Source organism: Chenopodium quinoa, unplaced genomic scaffold (genome assembly GCF_001683475.1).
Source record: "Chenopodium quinoa cultivar QQ74 unplaced genomic scaffold, ASM168347v1, whole genome shotgun sequence".
NCBI classification, from domain to species: Eukaryota; Viridiplantae; Streptophyta; class Magnoliopsida; order Caryophyllales; family Amaranthaceae; genus Chenopodium; species Chenopodium quinoa.
The window spans coordinates 944,364-962,688 of record NW_018742656.1 but is presented as its reverse complement, the minus strand read 5'-3'; the positions used below and the strand labels follow the sequence as shown (position 1 = coordinate 962,688).

The 18,325-nt window shown below is 39.9% G+C and overlaps 4 protein-coding genes across 4 annotated transcripts; 2 read left to right on the top strand and 2 right to left on the bottom strand.

The window, feature by feature from the left end:
* Nucleotides 1-5,533: 5,533 nt before the first annotated feature.
* On the bottom strand, nucleotides 5,534-7,429 carry LOC110722245 (UDP-glycosyltransferase 89B2-like). The gene has a single exon (XM_021901522.1). The coding sequence runs from the start codon at nucleotides 7,166-7,168 to the stop codon at nucleotides 5,663-5,665; it is 1,506 nt and encodes a 501-aa protein (XP_021757214.1). The 5' UTR covers nucleotides 7,169-7,429; the 3' UTR covers nucleotides 5,534-5,662.
* A 1,703-nt stretch (nucleotides 7,430-9,132) lies between these two features.
* On the top strand, nucleotides 9,133-10,662 carry LOC110722273 (probable serine/threonine-protein kinase WNK4). The gene has a single exon (XM_021901548.1). The coding sequence runs from the start codon at nucleotides 9,133-9,135 to the stop codon at nucleotides 10,660-10,662; it is 1,530 nt and encodes a 509-aa protein (XP_021757240.1).
* A 1,503-nt stretch (nucleotides 10,663-12,165) lies between these two features.
* LOC110722272 (serine/threonine-protein kinase WNK8-like) lies at nucleotides 12,166-13,149 on the top strand. The gene has a single exon (XM_021901547.1). It carries the CDS (start codon nucleotides 12,166-12,168, stop codon nucleotides 13,147-13,149), a length of 984 nt encoding a protein of 327 aa, XP_021757239.1.
* Nucleotides 13,150-14,250: 1,101 nt separating this feature from the next.
* LOC110722271 (putative F-box protein At3g24700) lies at nucleotides 14,251-15,372 on the bottom strand. The gene has a single exon (XM_021901546.1). The coding sequence runs from the start codon at nucleotides 15,370-15,372 to the stop codon at nucleotides 14,251-14,253; it is 1,122 nt and encodes a 373-aa protein (XP_021757238.1).
* Between the last annotated feature and the right edge of the window lie 2,953 nt (nucleotides 15,373-18,325).

Here is an 18,325-nt window from a genome sequence, read left to right as displayed (position 1 = left end):
CTAGTGAACAATTGGATATTAGAATATTCAATACTTAGACAAATTTGAAGCAAAACAAAAATTCATTAAAAAGAAGCCGGTCATTAAAGACCGGCAAAATATTCAAAGCCCCGGCCCCCTGGCCGGGTAAATACAAAACAAACGGCACGCAGGCCGTGGAAAGAATACATAAAGCTTAAGAAGGGGGCAGATCTTCAATATTAGCAGCTGCCGCCTGGTCAGCACTCTTCTTTCTAGACTCGGCTTCAGCTGCATCCTTTTTTGATGCATTACCCCCAAGCGGCACAAGCGCCACTACCGGCTCCTCCTCCTCCAACGCTTCCTCCAACGCCTCTTCCTCAGCAGCCGCCAGGATCTCTTGATTATATGTATCAGAACACTGGCGGTACGTTTTTTCTCATGAGGCAAAGTCGGCATTGGGGAAGAGGCGGCCCCAAGTCATGCGCTGGATTTGAGCAGAGTCTTCCATCATCTCCCGGACCAGCTCTTTCTTCTCTTGCTCGGCCTTTTCCGAGAGCTCCTGAGTAAGACTCTTCTCCTGGGTCACCAGGCGTTCCTTTACGTTGGCCAAGGATTTCTCCAAGGCTTCGTATGAGTACATCTTTAGGCGAAGAGGTTTCAGCTCGGCCTTGAGATTGGTGATGGTCGCCTCCAGCTCGCCATTCCTCTTCTGGGCCGCCTCTAACTGAGCCCGAATAGCGGCGGTAGCCTGCGCCTGATAATAAAGAATATCAATGGTCAGAACTTCATTTTGGGCAATTTGAAATATTACCTTATCACAGTTGGAGGCGGCCATGGCTTTTGCAGCCTTTACCTCTTTGTTCTTCCGGTCAAGCGGCTTGCGAAGGCCGTTCACTCGGCGCAGGGCCTAAGTAAAAAGGAACAGGCGTCAGTTTCCAAACAAAAAAGAAAACAGGCGTCCAGAAATTCAAATACTCAAAAATATGCTAAGTATACCTCAGCAAGGACCCCTGCAATCCCGTCTAGGTCAAGGGTGCCGATACCCCTGACCGCCTCCCTTTCAGCTGGAGGAACGACCCTGATCATAGACTTGGCCAACTCTACCAAGTCAGGCTCCTGAGGGCCGGCTGCATCAAGCATAAACAAACGGATTTGACCTAGTAAAAAAGGGAGCAAGTCTAAAATTTACAAGGACAACTTCATACTTCTAGGCGGCCCAGTTGGAGTTTTAGAAGAAGTGGCCGGCTGTTTCTCAGCCGCCACCTGTTTCCTGGCAGAACCAGGAGAGCTCGCAACAGTCGTCCTCCGGGCCTTGGGGTCCGGTTGTTGGGAAGATGAAGTTCTTGGAGCACCCGTCTAAAAAAGAAGAAAAAAGTCAGTATATGCATAAACACAACTCCAAAAAGAGGGTGAAAGGTTCGGAGCTCACCAAGGGTGCCCCCTTCTTGGGGGAGTCGGTTGAAGCTTGTTGCATGATGGAGGCCCGCAACATGGCCGCCGCAGTCTTGGAGGCGGTGATTTTGCTCATGGCGTCAGCTGCAAAAACAAACAGCAAAGTTAATAAAAGTCATAACAAGAAATGTATGGAACAACAGAGTATTCGACAGGCCGACTACCTCTTGAGCACCGACTGTTGAGGCCACAGGCGGCCAAAAAGTACTCGTCGTAGAGCCATTTGAAGCTCGGGACGCAGTGCAGGGGTACTTGCTCTCGTACCCCTGAAGTAGAGTCGACCCTCGACTCTACTGTAAAGAGTCCTTTATCAAGGATCTCTTTCTTAGCCTTGGGGGGAACAGGCGGCATGCTACGGCCGCCTACAAGAAGGGCGGATTCCTGTTCCACCTATTGAAGCGCTTGTTCAGCTCAGTGTCTGAACTTTTCAATGATGAGGAAGGTGCTCCGCCAGTCCTTCCACTTGTTTGCTTTACCTCTCGTCATGAGGTAGCCCCTGTGGCTTGTCAATTGATACCAGCCGGTACCGCCTGCCTTAGGGGTCCGTCTGAGATAGTTCATATGGGCGAAAGCCTCGAAGCTCGGCTCCACCCCGTGCAGTTCGCACCCGGCCACATAGCCGAGTACGTTGACCCAGGAGTTTGGGGCTAACTGCCATAACCCCAACTCATACCCATCCAAGATCCGCTGAACAGCCGGATGTAATGGGAAGCGCAGCCCAGCCTTGATGGCCGCCTCGTAGCAGCCAAAGCAGGCGCTATCATAACTGGTACCAGCCGGCCAGACGACTGTGTCTTCTGGATCCGGCACAAACACTAAAAAGTCGGGGCCCATTGTGTGGTTTGCGATAAAGCTCTCCACTTTCTCTTGCATGACTGTGATCCGGCCTCGAGGTACCGTGCAGTAGTAGGGGGTATTTTGCTCTCGGTAAGAGGCGGATGGCTCCGCCCAATTGTCCCCCTTCTCAACTGCGTGAGAAAGCCTCGCCTCTTGCAGGAGGCTGTTTTTCTCTTCTGTGTCCAGAGAAGGATGACCAGAAGAGCTAGACTCGGAATCGCCCTCTGACGAGTCCGAAGAGGACGACTCCTCCCCTCTCCCGAAGGGGCCCGCCTCCTCTCCTTGAAAAGGAGCAGAATTGTTAACTGTAAAATGGGAAGGGGTCACTATGACTCCTCCCTCAGAATTGCCGACTTTCAGGCCGCCTTGTTTCACTTCCACATCTGGCACCTGGTCAGATGTTTCACTAATCGGCACCCTGTGGGAGGAGCCGTCTGAATTTGAGATCCTAGCAGTCTTTTTTGTTCTGGCCATCCTGCTCTGCATAGACACAGATACAGTCGGACTTTGTATAAAGGGCAAAGATGGGTCCGGAAAAGGGCAGGCGGCACTCCTAGTCCTAGATTCAGCCGTCCCCGGTGACCGGCTGATCACTAACCTAGGTCGTGTCGTGTGCTTCCGTGGTGCCATTTCAAAAAATAAAAAGAAAATTAAGAGTAAGAGAAACGACAGTTACCTGAATGAGTGACGGTTGATGAAGTTCTGGAAATCCTTTGTAGTCGGCTTGTCAGAACAGGCGGTAGGCAGAAAAGGTCCAAAATGTCAGAGCAAGTTCAGGGGTCCGAATGTTCTCTCACAAAGTTCTCAAGTGTGAAAATGACTCAAGACAACTCTCCCTTATATAGGCGAAGTGAGAAGGCGAAGGGTCACTTTCAGAATTCAAAATTTGGGCGGGAAAATCTCTCGGCCTTTCGCCGACTGACACCTGTAGCAGGCCGTCGCCTGTTACAGTGCGGCACCTGTCACAGGTAACACGTGACCAGTCACGTGCCACCTGTGAGGGGCAAATGATTAGGGGATTTTGCTCCCACCAATCGGAATGCGCCACGTGGGCCAATCAGGTCCTGCCAAGTGTCCCCCAGTTGGAACTGACAGGGCTTGCCACGTGGCACGCGCTTATTCGTCCACCTTGGACCTGTTATGTCATGACACGTGGCATACTCCATGCCTAATGGAGAAACCGGCCACCCAGGCCCAACTACCGAGGGAAGCCCAATCAGCCCTAGGTTAACCTAAACCTAGGATTGGCACGTTTCCCAAGGTTATAAATACCTCCCTTAATCCTCATTAAGGGGGATTACGGAAAAAACACATTGATTTCACACAGAGTTACAGGCTGATTACGCTAAAAAACTCACATTAAACACTCTCACCTAGAGAGACCCACTCACTTTAATTTCCGCATTAATTACTCCTTAATCAAGTACTAACTTGACCGTTGGAGGCGGAGCTCCCACCACCAGGAGTCTCCGTTATTTTGCAGGTACAGGCGTCCGGTTCCAGTCTCGGAATTGTAACTCTCCCGCAGGACATCAGAAAACCCCGAAACAATAGGGGTTACCCTTAAAGTGTAATAGGGATTACTTATTGCGCAATAGGGATTATTAATTGTTTAACAGGGTTTACTTATTCCGTAATAGTGATTACTTTTCTACTGTGATAGGGTTACTTATTATATAGCAGGTTACTTATTATATACAGTAATAGTGTTACTTATTGCGTAATATTGGTTACTTACTGTATAATAAGGATTACCAGTATAACATTTTAGGGATAACCATTAATAAAATTTGAGTAAGTTTTATTTATTACCTTGCACACCTTTTATTTCATCATTTTCTGGATTTTTTCCAATCTCTTCAATCTCCAGATTCAAAAATGAATCACCTATTTCTTCGATTTCCATTGATTCTTGTGATTCTGCTAAGTTTTGTAATTCGTCAGTCATTGTAGCTGGTTAATTTTTTTTTCGCGATTATGAGAAGAATTTGGTGAAATCGAGAAGTTAAAGTTGCGGCTCTAGGGATTTGTGTGAATGTCGCGCTTTTAAGAAGAAATGACGCGCGCGTGGAGATCAGCGTGTTTTTTGGATTCCGTTATTTTTGGCAATTTGATGACGCGCGCGTGGAAGCTCTGTTATTTTGCTGAGCTGGACGCTGGCCACACAGTGTGGCCAGCTGCACAGAAGAGGCGCTGATATTTAGTAGTTAGTACTATATGTCTATATGAGATATTTAGTAGTTAGTACTAGGAGGAAGTATCATTTTGCTAATATAAATTTTACCATAAAAAACTAGGAATCTTTAGTAGTTAGTATTATGTACGAGTACTCCGTATTAGATTTATCATATTAGTATTACATGTATACATTAGAAATTACATGGAGTACTACTAAAATACAATCAAATTCATTAGTATCCCAAAAAAAAAAAATACAATCAAATTCATTAGTATCCCAAAAAAAAAAAAAATACAATCAAATTCATTAGTATAAAAAAAAAAAAAATACAATCAAATTAAAATTACCATAAAAATTGTAAAATTCAATAAATTTAATGTGATTCCGCCTTTTACAAGTCTTTATGAAAGTCTTCTCAAATAAGGACATAGAAAAACGTATTGTTATTTGAAAGAATTAACATCCAAAACATTGAATGTTGACTGTTCAATAGATTGAATTTCTTGGATGTTTATTGTTTAGGGCCCAACAGATCTTATACTACGGAGTACTAGTAGGGTCCAACAAGAAAAACGACCAACCACTGCATTTTTCAAGCACATAGATTTATTAACGTTTTAAATTTTGCTAGGGTTTTTTTCTTCGTTTTTTTTAATGACTTTGTATCATTATCATTACAAATGATAAGTCCAGAAAGTCAATAGACTAATACATACCTAATTAAAATATGGGTAATGCTATACATAGCCCTTAGGGCTATATATAAGCATTAAAAACACTCTTGGAAATTGTATAAAATTAGGAATTCATGACAAAAACACGCGTAGATCAGTGTAATTAGTGTGAATTTGTCATGTTTTTCTAAATTTAAACAGTTTTCAAGAGTATTTTTAATGCTTATATGTAGCCCTAAGGGCTATGTATAACATTTTTTCTTAAAATATAATGTTTATTATCATCTTTTTATTTATTGTACTCAGTACATAAAATATTTTGTTTCAGATTATCTCTAACGCCAACAGTTTTGAATAATATGAATAGGATTACCTAAAAAAAAATAAGATTATTACACCCAAAGAAAAAATGACAATTAAAAAATTACTATATAAAGTAATTTATTATTAATTTTTTTACACATGTAAACGATTATAAATCTAGATGCATAACTTCAACCAACTTACATTATCATCACATAAATACTAAAATACATAATACAACCATTAAGCATTCAAATCATTCAACGAGATTGTTATGAGAAATGATGTGACTTTTAGGCCTAGTCTTTAGCTCACATAACTTGTTAACAAACCTAGATAAGGCTTTGGAAGAACTTCCAGTCTCACTTAAAGCCTCTAATGCATTACTTTGTAATTTGATGATCTTTTGTCTACTAGCTTCGTCTTGATTAGCCGAGTTGGCTAAGATTTGAGCCAAGTCACATGGATTAGGAACTGTGTTAGATCCCTCACAAACTCTAACACTAACTTTCAAGTAGTCCACTAGCAATGTTGCATTTGAAAATTGATCGGCACCAAATGGCCAAGCAAGCAACATTACACTAGCCATGATCCCTTCAAGGATCGAGTTCCACCCACAATGAGTTAAGAATGTGCCAACTGCTCGATGCCTTAAAATCAGAACTTGTGGAGCCCACCCTCTTATGACAATCCCTCGGCCTGTCATACGATCCTCAAAACCGGTCATGACCGTCTCACGGTCACGGTCTCCTTCCATTTGGTTAGCCGTGACATGGTCCCTTATTGGCCAAATAAATCTAACACCACTTCTTTCTAGTCCTTCAGCGATCGCCTCAATTTGTTGACTTGTTAGTATAGCCTGGGTTCCAAATGATACATACACCACCTCATTATCTCGACACGTGTCAAGCCAAGCTAACATCTTATCCACCTCAATCGAACTAGCTCCACCTCGATCATTGTACCCTGTAGCGGGAACCAACGGGCCCACATCCCAAACCCGATCATCATAATCCATACTACCTCTCAAATGGTCCAAATAAACTCTTTCCAACCCATCAAAAGAGTTAACCAAAACCCCCCAACTAGCCATATTATCCCAAAACCCATCCTTAATCAACTCCGAATCCGGGTCCCCTTCCACGTAAGACCTATAAACTGGGGACAGCTGCCACCAAGGGTATTTTGGACAATTCGGCACATCCTCAAACAAAACGTCACCGTTTTGATCCCCTCCTTTAGGCATATTTTTCCAAAGGGAGTAAATCACGGACAAAGCCATACCCCCAGAAGGAGAAAAAACGACGCGTTTAACCTTCATATCAACCGCAAAACGATGCGTCCAACCAAGAAACATATCCGAAATAATCGCAAAAGGAGGACTGGGATGAGATTCGAACCAGTGACCTAACGGATCCCGCAATCTCGCCAGAGCAGGTATAATCTGCCGGAAACTCGCCGGCGGCAAGTCCTTTGTATTCTCTTTTCCGGCGGGAATTCCGGGAGCCGAAGGAAAGGGTAATACAAGAGGGGTAATATTGGAAGGAAAAAGAGTAAGAAGAGGAGATAAAAGAGGAAGGTTCATTGGGGTGGTTACGATGGTGATGGTAAGGCGGCGCGTGGATAAAAGGTGGTGCGTGAGATCTAACAATGGTATCATATGACCTTGTGCTGGGTATGGGATCACTAAGATATGAGTTGTTTCGGGTTCGGTTCTGGTTTCGGTTTCGGTTCCGGTTCCGGTTCCGATTTCGGGTGCCATGGTTACGTAATGGAGGAAAATGGGAGATGAATGAATGAATAAAATAATAATGGTGAATAGAAAATAAGTGATTGAGTGAATGAATGAATGGTTGGTATATTTATGTAGGGTAGCAGAAGAATAATAATGGAGGAATGAATGGATGGATGAATATAAAGCGTTTCAAAAAAGGTTGGAAAGTTTGATGAAAATGATGAATTATTGGTTGAAATGGATCGTGATTCATGAATGGTGTTTAATAGTCAGTGGTTAGTCCAAATAAAATAAAGTGAATGATGTACGTAATAAAGTTCGTACTGTAGTAGTCTATCTAGTAGACGTCTTTTTTAAATGTGGGATCCGTTGATTATGGTCGTCTATCAAAATCTTAGTTTAACTTAGAAATTATAGATTTTGTTGAGCGGTATATTTGAATAATTTAGAGTATAATCATAGATTAAGATACCACAAGTCCACTGCTTTTACCAAGCGATTTAATGGAGTTGGTGATGTGATGGTTTATTATGGATTTTTATCTTATTACTCCCTAAAAAATAAAATAAATACTTCCTACTACATAACATAAGTGTCATTTTTTTTTATTCGTATTTAAATCATTATTTGTATAGTTTTATTTGTCTTTTATAGAAGTACAATTTTAATATAGTTTGAAAAAAGGGAATTGATTTATTAATTAAATTTTAATACTTTGTATAGTATAAAATGAACTAGTATGAGTTAATGCTAATGTATGGAATTGCTAACCATATTGTTAATTCTATTACCCGTAGGGCCTGTTCACTTCAGCTTAATTTTAGTTCAATTCAGTTCAGTTTACTTCAGCTCCAATCATTTTAGTTTAATTGAGTTCAGCTCAATTCAGCAAATGTGAACATGACAAACCCTTAAAGAAATAATGAAGAATTGGATTTTCTATTATTTTATTTTTCTATTGATGATCTGACAAAAAGGACAAAGACATGAGAATTTCATTTGATTTTATTATTGTATCCATTCTAATAAAGGAAATCAACATCATTATTTTAGATAAGAAAAGCTATACTATTATGCATAGATATATAGTTCGTATATACTTTGTTGTTTGTTAGACTTGTTTAAAATTTGGAGTGGTTAGCCAATAATTTAATATTGCTTGACGTGTTCCACTATATGTATTGTGCTTGATAAGTTGTAAATTAAGTCAATTGAAAATAATACAGTAATTATTTTCTAAATGCTCACAATATTTAGCATCTACTAATAAGGTCTTGGTTTAGTTTAAAAATAAGGCCCAACTTACAATATGTTGAATTTACTCTCCTTTGTAATTTGTATTGTCCTTGTGTTTTAATCGGACAAAATACAATTATAAAATCTTTTATTAATATACATTCTCCATTCCCTTTAAATTGCAACACTTTGTCTTTTACATATAATTTATCAATTTATAATATTAACCTGTTTTATTTAGGGGGTGTTTGCGGATTGTTTAGAGGCATAACCCAAATCAAATCGTGAAAAATACAGTTGATATTTTCTGGAACCAACCCAAACTGTATAAATGTCAAACTGGACAATCTTCTCTGTAAAGAACATCTCAATAAGAACATCTCAACTTGTTGGATACGTTCCAATAAAGATTCATTTCATCATAATTTAAAAATCAAAATCAAGAAAGGGCATTTTTATTTCTTGATCTTGATAACTAACTTAACTAACTACAACAAATGGATAAATTGAATATTAATCAGTTGATATATATTATGGTTTGGTTATAATAAGTAACAACGAAGTACTAACCATTATAAATACCCTTTTACACTACCATTCTAATTCATTTCATCATCAACTCATTCAATTACCGCGTACTACATACTCCAAAATTCCTTCTGTTTTTTACTTGCAACACAACAAAAAATTCCATCCATTAGAATCAACTTGATTCACCAACCTAAGTTCTGTTTTGCTGTTGTTATTAACTAGTAATGGCGGCTTCGAGTTCACATGGAGACGATGATACGATAAGGCAATACACAAAGTACGATAACACCATTGAACAAGATGCATCGAAAGTAGTTTACAAGGGATTAAACAGAGTTAATAACAGAGTTATTGCTTGGATTAAGAAGAATATAACAGAGCAAAATTATGATGGTTTGATGGATGAAGCTCAAGATTTGATGGATTCTGACCATCCTAGTATACTCAAATGCTACGATTCTTGGGTTGATCCAAACTCGAACACGGTTGACTTGATTACTGAGTTATATTCTTGTAATTTGAGAGATTTTATCAGGAATAATCGCTTGATTTTAGATAGTACTGTATTGCCTACAATCAAGATTTGGTGTCGACAGATTCTTGAAGGGTTACATTATCTTCACCAACGAAATCCGGCGATTATTCATCACAGTATTAGGTGTGAAAACATTGTTGTTGGAGAAACAGGTTCAGTTATGATAGGAGATCTGAATGAAGCCGCGTTTATGGGTTGGGAAGCACCACTTGCTCCTGAAGCTAGTGCTGATCTTTTTGATTTTTCGCGGTCTGAGATATACTATTTTGGGATGACCGTGTTACAGATGTTGACTAAGAAAGATGTGGAGAGGAGACAGGTAGGGTCGTGTGTAATGCCTGCTGAACTAAGAAGAGTGAAAGATCTGCAGCTTAAGAAGTTCATTCGGAGGTGTCTGATTCCTACAAGTGTTGTGACTACTGTAACTGATCTCTTGAATGATCCGTTTCTTGCACCAAGTGATCCGAATGTGAGTGTTCCTGTAAATGATCAGATGGATGTATTGCTGCTGCCGTCTGCTAGGGAAATTGACAGAGGGCGTGGGAGATTCACCTTAGGAGGACAAATAGTGGGACTAAGGGGCGGTGCAATGATAGTCGGGTTTGTTAGGATAAGGTTTATCAGTGATAATTTTGTGTTTACAGTCAATCATGATACAGTTCAGCGACTCATGGAGGTTTTAAGACGAGCACTTAATCTGTCTAATGTAGAGGCCGCATCAATTTCTGAGAGTATGGAGCTACTGATAGCAAAACTTGTGGCTGAATATGATGGCAACGACAGTTACATGGTTTATATCTTTGACAGTGTTTCATCTCTTCGAATTTCATCTACTGAGAGAACTGTCGTGAATCATCAGACAGGTGCTCCCCCAATCATAATACCACACAACCAAGACGGGCAACAGGATCAGCAACAACAACAACATCAGCATGGAATGCCTGATGACAATAATGCAGTCGCATCTGATGAAGAGGTCCAACAGAACCAAGACGCGCAGCAGGATCAGCAACAGCAGCAGCATGGAATGCCTGTGTTGCCTGATATCGATGCATCTGATGATGTTGAAGAGGAAATGCCTGTCCTGCCTGACATCAATACATCTGCTGATGAAGAGGGAATGCCTGTCTTGCCTAACATAGGCACATCTGATGATGAAGAGGCCCGACTGACAGCTAATGCAGCGGGTCTGGCGAATCCGGAAACACTCGCAAGGTGAATCGACTGATCGGAGTACTTACAAGGGAAGTGGCAACAGGAAGACACAATATGTAGTTGCATCAGATTATCAGAAGGCTGTTATTTCTTGGCAGTAGCTTATTCTAGGCTCATCAGTTTAATTGATTCTTTAGTACAAAATTAGACTTTGGTTTAGTACAGGAATTTTCTGAATAATTCTAGGTATGTTAGTGATACTTTAGTGTGTCAATAAGTATGATTTCTCTGTTTTAGGTCCAACTGAGATTTATATCTTTCGTATGTCCATTGCCATTTGTTGGCGTGTGATTTAACATTGGTGTGTTAGTTATAAGATTTTAATAAAATGTGATCCAGACTATGCAATTTGATTTTCTTACTGTGTAATTAGTCATTAGTGTCTTTCCACGTACAATTTCCTTACTTTTCAATCCTCTCATCTCGTTACTCTATAACTTAATTACTATTTAAGTGTCTTAAGCAAGGGCAAAAAAATTTCATCACTAGAGGTCTCAAATAAAGTGTTCAATTCTTGAGCCGGATCAAGTTAGTATGACAATTAGAGCTGGCTAGTGCATGGTATAATCGTGTAGTGTCTTTAATGAGGCTAAGTAAGTAAATTTATGTCTATTTCAATACAACCGGTAATTAGCTTCAAAATAATATAAGATAAATGCGACTAATGAACAATATGTGAATCACTAATAATATTTCAAACCCCCCCCCCCCCCCATTTAGACTACTACTACTAGTCTACTATACGGTCAATACAGATAGAGCATAGAGCCACTTTAACTTGAAACAAATGTGTTTAACTAGACCCAACAATAGTTTAATTGAATATGCTTACTCGGAGTAAAATATTAAAATCACTCCCATTATTGTAACGCACTGACGCTTCAATACTTTAACGATCAAGGAATAAAAATTCATTTAATATTTTTACCCGTCATCAACAAAATGTGAAATTATGAACACCAATTTTATTGAATAATATATAAAATTCTTGATTAATAGACAATTTAGGGTTTTTTTTTTTTTTTTTTTTTTTTTTTTTTTTTTTTTTAAGTGTTCACCAAAAAACGATTTTTTTGTTACTAGTAGACTATAAGTAGCAGTTACTATTCACTTTTAAGAAATAGGATAAGAAATATATCTTAAATAAAATTAAAAAAAAAAAAAATATTGAACAGAGGGCAAATTAAAGATTTTTTTTTATTTTTTTTTTCTAAAATTAAAAAAATCAAGAAAGGGCAATTTCTAATTCTTGATCTTGATAACTGATTTAACTAACTACAACTGGATAAAATCGGTTTGGATATAAGCAACAACCTAAACACTTGCCATTATAAATATCGTTCTAAATTTCTAATTCATTTCATCATCAACCCATTATTTCAAACATTCTGTTTTTTCTCCTAAAAACCCAACAAAAATTCCATTAATCCGTAGAAATCAACTTCATTAGCTTGATTCCATTGCAAATTTTTCTTTAGTTCTGTTTTGCTGTTATTCTTAACAAGTAATGGCGGGTTCGAGTTCAAGCAGAGGAGACGGCGATTATACGGTCATGGAGACAGATCCTACAGGGCAATACACAAGGTACAGTAAGCTGATTGATGAAGGCGATCTTAAAAAAGTTTATTTGGGATATGATGAGACTAATGGCAGAGAAGTTGCTTGGTGTAAGAAATTTGTATTACTTAATAATCTTGTTCATTTGATGAGAGAAGCTATGTCTTTAAAGAGATTTGATCACGAAAATGTAATCAAATGCTACCATTATTGGCCTTCTGGATTACAGAACAAAGTTGAGTTTAACATGATTACTGAGCTTTATTCTGGGAATTTGAAGGATTACACTCAGAAACATCAGGTTAAAGAAAACAGTCCAGCAATCAAGAATTGGTGTCAACAGATTCTGTCAGGGCTTGAATTTCTTCACAGTCAAAATGAACAGATTATTCACGGTGATTTAAAGTGCGAAAACATCTTTGTTGTTGGAAACTCAGGCAAGATTAAGCTAGGAGATTTGAGTGTCGCGACGACTGTTGATAGTCCTGAGTACAATGCTGTTATTACTCGAAGGATAGAGCGGTCTGAGATGTACTGTGTTGGGTTGTGCGCGCTACAGATGGTGAATAAGGATGCTGCAGACAGCACATCGCGAAAAATGGATTTTAGGCTGTTAAAAAAAGTACAAGACCAAGGGCTTAAGAGCTTCATTCAGGTGTGTGTGTTTTTTGAAGATGTCGGAACTACAATAACTCAACTCCTGAAACACCCGTTTCTTGCACCGAGGACTGCGCCTTCTGACAGCACATCAGTACTATTTCCCTGGCCCTTGCCTACAATTCAACTGCAGCCTACTGCTACCATCACTAGTGCAGCTGCAGAGCCTGAGGGTGATGTCGACGACAGTAACACAGCTGCTGCTTCTGAAAATGCCCCACTGATAGCAGAAACACTCGCAGGACGGGAAGGTGACACGTCTAATGGGAGTGATTAAGATGAGGGAAGTGGCAACATACAGGAAGACAGAGTATAGTTGCTTCAGAATTCTGTTATAGCTTGGCATGTCAGTAGCTTATTTCTAGATTCACCAGTTTATGTCATAGTACTGAAATGTTCTGAATAATTCTAGGTATGTTAGTGATACTTAGTGTGTCAATCAGTATGATTTCTCAGTATTAGGTCCAACTGAGATTTATTCTTTCGTTTCTTGATTAGTTTTCATTTTAATTGTGTGATTTAGACATATGAACATTGTTACAATGGTATGTCAGTTATAAGATCTTAATAATAACAGGGACTGCAATTTGTGTTTCTTTCTTTATAATTAGTAGCTTCTATCTCCATTTTCTTCTTATGACCAATGAAAGTTGATTGAAGAATTCTTTGATCAAAGTGTTCAACTTAAGCCGGATCAAGTAGATTTAGTCAAGTAGTGTCGTATCATGTCATCTTGAGTATAATTAATGTATGATGTAGCTTAACTTGCAACACACAACACTACAAATAACTTCGATATTATATCAGATCAACTGAATCAATTGGATTTAATGGTGATTAAACTAAATTAGTTTTACTATACTAAAATTAAATTATTTTGAGACGAAATATTATTTTCTTCAAATAAAAAGAACATGGCCTAAGCCCTAGGTGACATGATGATAATTTGCTATGACTTTGTTCCACTAGTAATTTGTAATGGCACATATTGATATTAGACAAGCCGTATGATTATCAAATATTTATTTGCTTCAAATTAATCACAATAGTAGGTGTTTTATCTTATGTATATGTAAATTGGTGAACTAACATTAGCATGAGAATTAAAGGCGAATTAGATTTATAATAAATTAAACGTACATCAATTTCATGTTCCTACAAGGCTATAACAAAACCATTACTTAAAGTAAAGATGATGAACAAGCAGCATAACACTTCACATTAAGCTGTGAATTAACATTAGTATGAAAATTAAGGTAATTTTGTATGACATAATTATTATTTAAAGTAAAGACGAAGAACAAGCAACATAACACTTCACAGTTCACACTCATCCATCCTCTTTTCTAATAACACATGAAGCATCTTCAAGAAAACATCAACAAAACTTTACAGATCTTCTTTGATATTCAGCCGTCTTGTCCATACCCTTGTTTTTTGTATGCAGTACTAAACTCTCTTTAAAAGTGAAAAAAAATTTACGACCATCATTATAATTTTCCACAAGTTGTATGTGGTGACTTTTATAATTATAAGAATACAACCTCTCATTATCAAATACGAAAAATGTATTCTTCTCAACATCGAAAATCCCCGTACAAATACTTCTTGTAAGAAACCCAAGAGCTTTTACATTTGAATCTCCATTATACCACAGTTGCCATGATTTATTCCCACCATCCTCGATCAAAACCCATATGAAGGTACAATCCGAAGACATACCGAAAACTGCTATAGACTCACCGAGGACAAAACTAGTTTTAATAACGAGCCCTGTTTGTTTAAGAGCATCAGGCAAATCCACCAAGTTAAATTCCTCGGAATCAAAATCGAACCACCCAAGATGAGTATGTAAGCCACGAGGTTTGTCCGGATCATATCCAAACCAATACACACCACCCTTAACATAAAATGTATCCTCATCTTTAAAACTAAGGCCTCGAACGTGTGCATCCGACCTATCTTTGATCCTCCAAACGCGATCATTTAATGAATAAACCGCGATTGAAAACTCGGGAGACTTAAGACTAGCACACCCGTAAGCAAGCAACTTATAATCCTTACTCGACGGAGCAAAACCAAGCCAATGATCTATTCTATATCCCATCGATCTAAAAGGGCAAGGTGGAATAACAACGGACTTTCGAATACAAGGATTATAAATCATCATCTGAATGTTTTTATACGCTAAGGAATACATCAAAACCAATCCATTACAACTCCCTACAACAACGCAACGATCAGGAGTTTTGGAGAAAACATCAATTTTCATGAATGTATCGATACTATAAATGCTATATTCACCGAGTTTTCTTGCTATTACATACTTGTGTTTGTTGTTGTCGTAAATTTGATGATGCAAAAAAATGAAATCAGAAGAATCAATTATAGAGCACCAGGTTTTACAAACGCACCTGAATCTCATTAGGGTTTTCGCGGGCAACCTTGCTAAGATATCCTTCCACAAATCCATGGATAAATCCGGCAATTTGTTCGCCATTGTATAAGAACGGGATTTGAAGGGAGAAATTGGAACTTAAATTAAAATAGGGTTTACAAATTACTATTCACATGTGGCCTGGTTGCACTAGATTTAACTATTTAAGGGTCTTCATGTATATCTTATACTCGTACAATATTCAAAATATATTAGTTTATCTTATAAATATTAACTATGTTAATTTTCAATGACCATTATTAATTAAGCTATCATTATAATTGTTTTGGGGTTTTTTGTACGTACCCGAATGGAGGGTGTGTACGTCCCTCGGGAGACAGATCTGCAATGCAACACTCGAACGGCCCGATCACCTGCAAAACAACGGACTCGGGGGGGGGGGGGGCGGAGGTCCGCCTCCGACGATCAAGTCAGTGACCAAAATAATGTATTTTAGAGAGAGAAAGTAGAGAGAAGGGAGAGTAAATGTGGGGGGCATTGCCCTTGGAGAGAGAATTCGATCCTTTAAAGCTGATGTAATGATCAGTATTTATAGAGAATTGGGATATGTGCCTCTTAGGTTATTTAACCTAAGTAGATTGGCTTCCCACCGTTTTACGAGTTCTAGGGTTGTGGACTTAGAGCCCATTTTCACCATTCTATCCTTGAGTGACACGTGTCATGCTCTAACTGGCTCATTGAGCGCTGAGCTTGCGGACACGTGTCAAGGTGTCATTGGTCCACATATATAGGGGGTATTTTTACCCTCAAACATTAGCCCCTCGGAAGGGGTAATTTCTCTTTCAAGAGGAATTACTCCTTTCGAAATCAAGGCTTTATTTTCCGCTTGTTCAAAAGCTCTATGGGCGGCATATGTCTAGTTCAATAAAAGAGGGATTTGATTAACTTGGAAAATCTGATACCTTAAATGGTATGATATTTTCTAAGTTAATCAATCATAATAATGATTGCCGCCTGAACTAGACAGATGACGACTTTTATTTCTTTTAGCCCCACTATGGTGGTCATATGACCTTTGAGAGACTTAGAATATTTTTGAGACGTTTGACATCCCATAAGGCAAGAGGCGAATGGCCGCCTGGGGGCAGGTGGCAAATGACCGCCTGACTCTTCGTAGGGAAGGAGGCAAATGCCGCCTGGGGGCAGGAGGCAAATGCCGCCTGGGGGCAGGAGGCAAATGGCCGCCTGACTATTCACAGGGCAGGAGGCAAATGGCCGCCTGGGGGCAGGAGGCAAATGGCCGCCTGACTCTTCATAGGGCAGGAAGCAAATGGCCGCCTGACTCTTCACAGGGCAGGAAGCAAATGCCGCCTGGGGGCAGGAGGCAAATGGCCGCCTGACTCTTCTAGGGCAGGAAGCAAATGCCGCCTAGGGGCAGGAAGCAAATGCCGCCTGGGGGCAGGAGGCAAATGGCCGCCTGACTTTTCATAGGGCAGGAGGCAAATGGTCGCCTGACTCTTCACAGGGCAGGAAGCAAATGCCGCTTGGGGGCAGGAAGCAAATGCCGCTTGGGGGCAGGAGGCAAATGGCCGCCTGACTCTTCATAGGGCAGGAGGCAAATGGCCGCCTGACTATTCACAGGGCAGGAGGCAAATGGCCGCCTGGGGGCAGGAGGCAAATGGCCGCCTGACTATTCATAGGGCAGGAGGCAAGTGGCCGCCTGGGGTGTTTGTAATCCAATTATACTCTCAATGTCCTTCTACCCCATTGGGAGGACTTGTATAATTTCGGAAGGTAATCTAGGTTAGAACTTTGGTCGATCACCGGCTGATGTCTTTTGGACATCCGGTTCCCGAAGACTTGGTCGTTCTTTAGATTACCCAGGTCAGGCGGCTATGAGTTGACCAATGAGGTCGTTCAATTTTTGCCGCCTGCATGCGTACGTAAAGCAAACGATAGAGTGCTTTCTACGACGATTGCACCCGGAGGGGTGTCGCCGGACGCCATTGTCCATGTTGGGACAGACGATTTTATGAAAAAAGCAACCATTCGGCCATTGGCCTCTGGTCTAGGTTGAGACCGGCTGTATAGCCACTAAGCGGTTTTGTGCCTAGTTTAGTTATCTGGCCACTGGCCGCATGTCACTCGGACGTTGAATTCGCTACTAAGTTTCAAACTTAGTTTATTATCCGGCCATTGGCCTCACGTCACTTGGACGTTTGTTTAGCTACTAAGTTTCAAACTTAGTTTATTATCCGGCCATTGGCCTCACGTCACTTGAACGTTAATTTAGCTACTAAGTTTATAACTTAGTTTATTCAATTAATTAATATTCAATAATGTCAATACTAACAATAATAAAAAGTTACCTCGTTAGGGCTTGATGGTACCAGCTCAATAGTTACAAGGCACCTTGACATATACTTGTATTTTGCATGCCACATTTGTTCTTAACACGCCTAACTTGGCAGCATGGGGCAACAATTAATAGTATTCCATACTTGACTGCCATGAACTTGAGAGGCGGCTTTCTTAGTGTCAGTGAGGGTGCCGCATAAATTAATTCCTCTTGGTCTTAGATGGAATTTCAATGCCAAAATTTACAAGCTTAAGTCCATATACATTCGGCTAGGCTTAAACCTATATATGCCGCTTGGCATGCTTAAGCTTCTGGCTCTTTAAATGCCTCACGAGCATATGCAATCACAGCCGGAGATATTACAAGCTCTTTGCTGTAGTATCTTGCGGCTTTTGTTATTTCATGGCGCTTGCTTTCATTTTAGTTTTGCCGCCTATGCTAACTCATACAAGCTCGAACACAAGTTCTCAAAGGTTGGTCGGCTTTTGCTTGAATAGACTAAGCTTACAATAGAACTCTCTTGTTTGTAGCTGCTTTGGGTAAGCTATACAACGAGGTGAGCCTTCTTGCTACTTTAGAGGTCGAGCGTCTCCATGATTACCGAGTGAGTGAACTCAACCATTGACATATGGAAGTTTTCTGCTTGGTAGCCGAGCTCAAGTAAATAATTAGAGATTGGTTGCTCACTACTTAGAC

Coding starts and splice junctions, on each gene's coding strand:
- LOC110722245 (XM_021901522.1), bottom strand. CDS start 7,168: ATGGCACCCGAAATCGGAACCGGAACCGGAACCGAAACCGAAACCAGA.
- LOC110722273 (XM_021901548.1), top strand. CDS start 9,133: ATGGCGGCTTCGAGTTCACATGGAGACGATGATACGATAAGGCAATAC.
- LOC110722272 (XM_021901547.1), top strand. CDS start 12,166: ATGGCGGGTTCGAGTTCAAGCAGAGGAGACGGCGATTATACGGTCATG.
- LOC110722271 (XM_021901546.1), bottom strand. CDS start 15,372: ATGGCGAACAAATTGCCGGATTTATCCATGGATTTGTGGAAGGATATC.